We start from the raw sequence: 6,199 nt of genomic DNA, 5'->3' as shown, positions 1-6,199 counted from the left end.
CGCATCGCTATCGCGGTAACATTTCTTGTCTACGACAAATCCGCCACCTACTGTAGATGTTAGTAACTAGTCTCCTCTACCTGAGAAAGTAGCTGGACAAAGCTTTGCCAGCCACACAGCATCCGTAGCCTTTTGGTAATTACCAGTTGTAGCGAGTGCCCCCCTGTTTAAATCCGTAGCTGCAGCGGCGGTAACTCCCAGTACACGTTGTTACGGCCACATTTCTTGTCTACGACAAATCCGCCACCTACTGTAGATGTTAGTAACTAGTCTCCTCTACCTGAGAAAGTAGCTGGACAAAGCTTTGCCAGCCACACAGCATCCGTAGCCTTTTGGTAATTACCAGTTGTAGCGAGTGCCCCCCTGTTTAAATCCGTAGCTGCAGCGGCGGTAACTCCCAGTACACGTTGTTACGGCCACCGTTTTAACCCTGCCTACAAATAGAACATCTGTAGCTTGAGCTGAAGAGCTACTCCGTGTAATTTGAGACTGCATGATTATTTGTGCAGAGAAGGGTCATGTAGCACTCCGGTCACAGCCCACAGTAGTCTGAACTGACAAAAACTGTCGCATTTGCGGTATTTTCATACTGTTACAAACCACTCTGCTCATTTCCTGAACAAACAACTTTGCTCTTTTTTTCCCAGTTTAACCAGCTACTTTATGCATTCTGGTTTATCAGTTGTAATTTTCAACTTAATATTGTTGCTCGGTAAGACCTCAAATATATATTCTATCATGGCATCCTACAAGCCTTAAGGGACCTCCTACAATGTCCCTTAGGACAGTGGAGCTAATGCACAAAGTCTTATGCAGGCTGAATATGTTCATATGAATATGAACCAGCTTTAATATGTGCTACAGTGGTACAAGTTAAAGCCAGACTGGAATTGCTTTCCCAAACTGACTGTTTTCACACACTTGATCATCTGAACTGCATTGCTGTACAGTAGATTTTACAGCCAGGGTAATTCGAAAAATAAGGGCCAAATTTTGTGGATCACAAACCTAAAAAATTTCTTGTCCCTCACTCTGCACAGTTAGTACTAACCCTTTGGCTGAGAATGGCATTTAAGATTTTGTGCAACAGCATTGCAGAATGACAATTTGTGAGCCTCTTACCAGTGCACCTGGAAGAGGAGCTATTTGGTTCCTGGCGGCAGTGCTGGCACTGGTTTAATGCTGCCAGTTCAGTTCTGTGAGCTGCCTCTAATTTAAGTGACAGCACTTATAGAGAGAGCGCTGTTGGCACAAAGGGAGCGGGAATGACTGCTCGGGGGTGAAGAGGGCAGCAACACTACTCGGCCTTTTTGGGGATGCTTGGTGAGGCAATTCATCTAGAGCGTGAAGCTGCAATTCAGTCACTTGAGCGCAAAGACCCATTTAACCTACCTGGGAAGTGAACTAAACACTGGGCTTGCACTAGAGCAGCGGTAAAACCCCTGCATACTTTCTTTTGCAATGGTTTCAGATGGGATCATCATTAAATGGCTCCAATGAAGCATTGCTCCAATGAAGCCTAAGGGGGAGGCTGCAACATACTGAATAGCTGCGGCTGCTTACCAACACCATCTCTGGGACTACTAGATCCCTTTTGTTTTATGTTTGTATATGACCTACCAAAGCCAGTTTGTGGACAGCCACCTAGACTTTTAGGTGCTATGGCAATACAAATAATTAATAACAATCAGAAAACTTGAAGACAGTCATGCAAACACATTAAAATAGCAAAAAAAAAATCTTTTAAGCAATTACAGATGCCTTGATGTTCTTGCATCATACAAATGCAACAAGAAGTCTTCACTTGAAGATGTTACAGAGCTGTTTTCAGCTGATTAAGGATGTACTTCAATTATTGCAAATTACCAGGTAGAACTTAAGTTCTAAAATTTGAAAAATGAATGTGAAATTCTTCAGTTGTCACCATTGTACCTGTTTTGTAAAGCTATTTGTTTCTTCTTTCTGTTGGGTAATTTGCTTAATATGATATGAGATCTGGTTATTTTGACTTAATTTATTTTTATTACTGAATTCTTTATTCAAATCCCTTAGAAGATGAAATTAATTTATATAAATGCTACCACTAATATTTTAACTACCTTCAAAGTCAAATTCTCAGATGTTAATCCAAAGTTTTCGTGCTTTGTTATTGCTTCAGCTTACGTCTCTATGAATTGATTCTTCATAGTAATCCCTTTTAGCTGTCCATTACTTTTATGCATCTACTTCATCATTTCTTATCCTTTAATTGCCTAACACTTTATATCCCCCCTTCTCATTAAGAGTGTTTCAGTAGGAAGTCAGTCCTTTTGTTGTATAACTTTTCTTCTTGAAGTTGGTCCCCTTTTCCCCTTTTCTCATTTCTTTTCAGTTGTAAGATTTCATGCACCTCTAAGTTTAAAATTCCAATTTCTCTCATACTGAGCATAGTATTCCTTTGCCCATGACATCTGACATGACTCTCATGTAATTTCTAGTGTTTAAACTATAATGATAATGAAAAAATATCTTTCTCTAATTCTTTACAAAATGTAGTTAGGAATTAGCATAAAATATATAATCCTTATAGCTCAGTTCATGGGAATCAAAAACTTTGGGACAGAGAAAAAAGCAACTTTCCACAGCCCTTTGAAAATATAATAATCCACAGAGCTTTGAAAATATGTCTATTCTTGATGAAAAAACTGTTTCTCTCCAGATCATCCCAAACAGAAGTGTAAACGCAGCACCCATGCCAGAGACATGACAGACAAAGTCTCTGGTGAAAAGCCACAATTTTTTAACAATTCCTTTTTTATTATTATCATTAGCGTTAGCATTGACCACGCTTCTTGAAACAAACTGTAAAATCCAAAGGCAACACTGTACTGGAAGATCTGAAGTACATAAAGTACTATGGGCAATAGTGGCCATAGCATGTGCTGCAAGTGCATGCTTAGTTTGTCAAGTGAAACCAAACACAGACCTAATCAGACTTTTTTGGATTGCTGATAACCTGCCATTGGCTTTTGTTCCAAACATAGACTTTAGATGTAAAACCTCTTAAATTAAGGCATATTATTGAAGTGACCAAACACAGATAAAGTTAATTAAATGTAAGTGCCTCTGAACATTTTGGATTTGATATGCTTGTCAATGGAGTATTACATGTAGGGGTTATTTTTCCAAATAAAACAGAGAATGTATTTTCTTTCTGTTTATTAGAGGACGTATGTTTAGTTCTGTAAGACCATACCTTGATAATATATGCTGTTTCTGCACATGGCACCACAGCAGCCATTTCAGATATCATATCTGGATCTTCAGTTCATACTCAGTGTTAAAGGATTTAGACCTGCAAAATGGTAAGCAACCACAGCTCTCAGTAACTTCTTAAGCAGCGGAGAGACCTCAGCATCTCACATGATCAGACTGTTAATTGCTAGTAATTATCCATCCCCTTAAGCTTTCTAGCCACAATTTTAGTTGCAAAAAAAATATCAAGTTATTAGAGAAGCTGTAGGCTTGACTTTACAATCCCATAATTTATGCATAACTTCAGTCACCTTCGACTGTTATTTCAGTAATATGCCCTGAAGCTGAAATTGCTTCTGATTCAATTGCTTTTCTAAGAATGATCTCACTTAACTGTCTGAGAATTCAAGGTCCATTTCCATATTTGCATTAGTTTAAACTAGTCATATTTTATTTTACTTTAAGATCACCTTTTTTGTAAGATCTGAGATATAGGCATTTTTACTTTTAAAACCATTTAATTAATTTCAACTACTGGGGCTTATTTGAAGACTGTAATGAAATAACTTCTGGAAATGTAACTGAAGTACTAGAAAGTTCAGTAGACTGGACCTATTACCAGGGCTTTAAGCTTGAGCTGCTAAAGAAACTCTGGTGCCTCCTCTTTTAAAGTACATAAAAAACCTCACTAGAAATAACGAAAATTGTGTATTTGGCAGGATGTATAAAGATTACAATAGATAAAAATGCAATGCCAAAGTTTTGAATAGGACATATGGGTCTTGTAGAGATATGTCAATAGCAGGGGACAATTGCTGCAGTTTGTAAACAATAAAAATGATGAAAAATTAATCTGATAAAAGGCGGGTTGGTGTTGGTGTTTTCTTCGTAAATCACACTAATCTTTTTTGATCAAAATGACAGATTAGAATTTGTTCTGCCAATAAGACCCACTCCAAAACAGATTTAGGGGAACTGGAATGAGCAAAGTTCGTAAGAGAATAATTCCTATCTAGAAATTTCATAAACATCTCTAGAACTTAAAGCAACCTGCCACATTTTATGTCTGTGTTCAGTTATTGTTATTCCATTTAATGCAGCACCGATTAAGAGAGACAATGCATTAAATTATTTTATTTCCTCTTCAAAGAGAAATTTGATTGTGGAAAGATTCTTACTTAAGTCATTTTTTCATATCACAGTCATCCCATGAAACTTTCCAGGACAAAAGACTTTGAATGCAGTGAAGAACCACAATGCATTTTCTTTAAAACTAAGTTTTAATCTGGAGTCCTGTGTGATCATAGAATCTTTCCATGTGGAAACATTTGAAATTTGTTGGGGTTTTTGTTTTGTTTTGTTTATAATAAGGCCCCTGCCCCCCAGAAGTGTGTCACATCATCTTACTACAATCCCTGTTGTTGAGGTAATACAGAGTTTGGTGGCTGTCAGCAGCTCAGATCAGCTGCAAAGTTAGTTACTGCAGGAGGTAGAGCAACTTCTGCAGCAAGAACTTCCCAATTATTTCTGCTTTTATAAAAAGGAGCCATTTACTTCTCTACTATTCCCCAGCCACTGCAGTAGCAGTAACATACAAATAAGAGAAAAAAATGAGGAGGAAGAGATGAAGTACTGTGACTGCTGCAGTCTACTTCTCTCCGTAACAGTGCCTACTACATCTACCTCATTTGGGATTTGGAAGGGATCCTGGTCTGCTCCAACTCTCTAGCAATGGAAACTAAGAGAATTTCTTGTCATTGCCAAAGCTAAAAGGACCATACTGATATTTTTTCACAAATATATTATGATGAACACAAAGGATGAACCACAGGCTAGAAAGGTTAGCAAATCTTGAGTAGAGTGCAGAAATCACATGGAAGAGAGTTGCTTTGGAAGGCAAGAGTACTTCAAAGGGCACAAATTATGCCTCCTCAAGAGGAAAATGCAAATTCCATTATGACTTCAAGTGTACCACTATTAAAGTGTTATTGTAGCTTCTCCACTTCATACTGTATGTGTGGTAAAAGAAGGTACAGCTTAGCATGAACAACGGGGCACTGGTAGGCCCAACACAATACCAAGAATGGTGCCAGTGTATCTGCTAACATAAAAAAAGAACAGATGGGAATCCCTTAATCCTCTTTCTCATCGTCCTTGACTCTCTCCTAGGTAAATCGACATCTGTTGTCTTGACTCTGTTGACTGCTGAGCATCTCTCATCTCTCCCCACATTCCCAACTGCGAGAAGCAGTGTGGCACAGCACACCAGTGATTCATGCCAGACACGCGACTGCATTCCTCATTTTAAATGTAAACTTGAGTACCATTCTGAAGCTTCATGTCTGGTTGCAGCATCCTGGACTTCCCTGTTCAGAAGCATCACTGGGAAGGAAGCCTGTCTTGCTTTCATTTGGGCAAGCTCTCAGATGAGTATTTTTTTACAAACACCTGTAAACTGCCAAAGACTCAGCAGCAATGACATTCATGGGAAACAGAAAAATTATTTTCAGCTTCAGTAACACCAAGAACATCTGAACATGACTTTTCAGATTCAGAGGTAATTAACAGGGGCATTAAGCTCCCAGGCCACTTTCAGTGGCTGAGAAGCATACTCCTAAATGTGGCATAAAGACACTGATAACTAGGCTGCATAACAAAATATGGAAGAAGGATTTTAGAGTGGTCAAACAGCATGAAAACCTTGGATAGAGAAATGCATATGCTTTTTCTATGATCAAGATACAGATCTAGAAAAATCTCCCTGAGAGATGTATAAACTGGGAAGAGTAAAATGAGAATAGGCCCCAAATGCAATATACTATTTAAAGAGAAAGTCATAATGCAGGAATGTCAGTATAATTAAGTTACTGATTTAAACTGCTGCAAATATGCAATATAAGGTATGTATTGTTATCATTAAAATGCTGAATGTTGTTTATGTAACTGGAAATCTTTGTGCTCATCT

The 6,199-nt window shown here is 38.2% G+C and overlaps 1 protein-coding gene across 4 annotated transcripts in view; it reads right to left on the bottom strand.

The window, feature by feature from the left end:
• TBC1D4 (TBC1 domain family member 4) overlaps positions 1–6,199 on the bottom strand; it is a 108,629-nt gene that overhangs the window by 97,066 nt on the left and 5,364 nt on the right. For all 4 annotated transcript variants that reach the window (XM_017725829.1, XM_017725831.1, XM_017725830.1 and 1 more), the window contains exon 2: positions 3,236–3,334. In XM_017725829.1, coding sequence (XP_017581318.1) covers positions 3,236–3,292 — 57 coding nt within the window. In that variant the 5' untranslated portion in view covers positions 3,293–3,334. The remainder of the gene's footprint in view (positions 1–3,235; positions 3,335–6,199) is intronic.

Source organism: Corvus brachyrhynchos, unplaced genomic scaffold (genome assembly GCF_000691975.1).
Source record: "Corvus brachyrhynchos isolate BGI_N302 unplaced genomic scaffold, ASM69197v1 scaffold121, whole genome shotgun sequence".
Taxonomy (NCBI): domain Eukaryota; kingdom Metazoa; phylum Chordata; class Aves; order Passeriformes; family Corvidae; genus Corvus; species Corvus brachyrhynchos.
The sequence above is the reverse complement of the archived record's forward strand: the minus strand, read 5'-3'. Positions and strand labels throughout refer to the sequence as shown.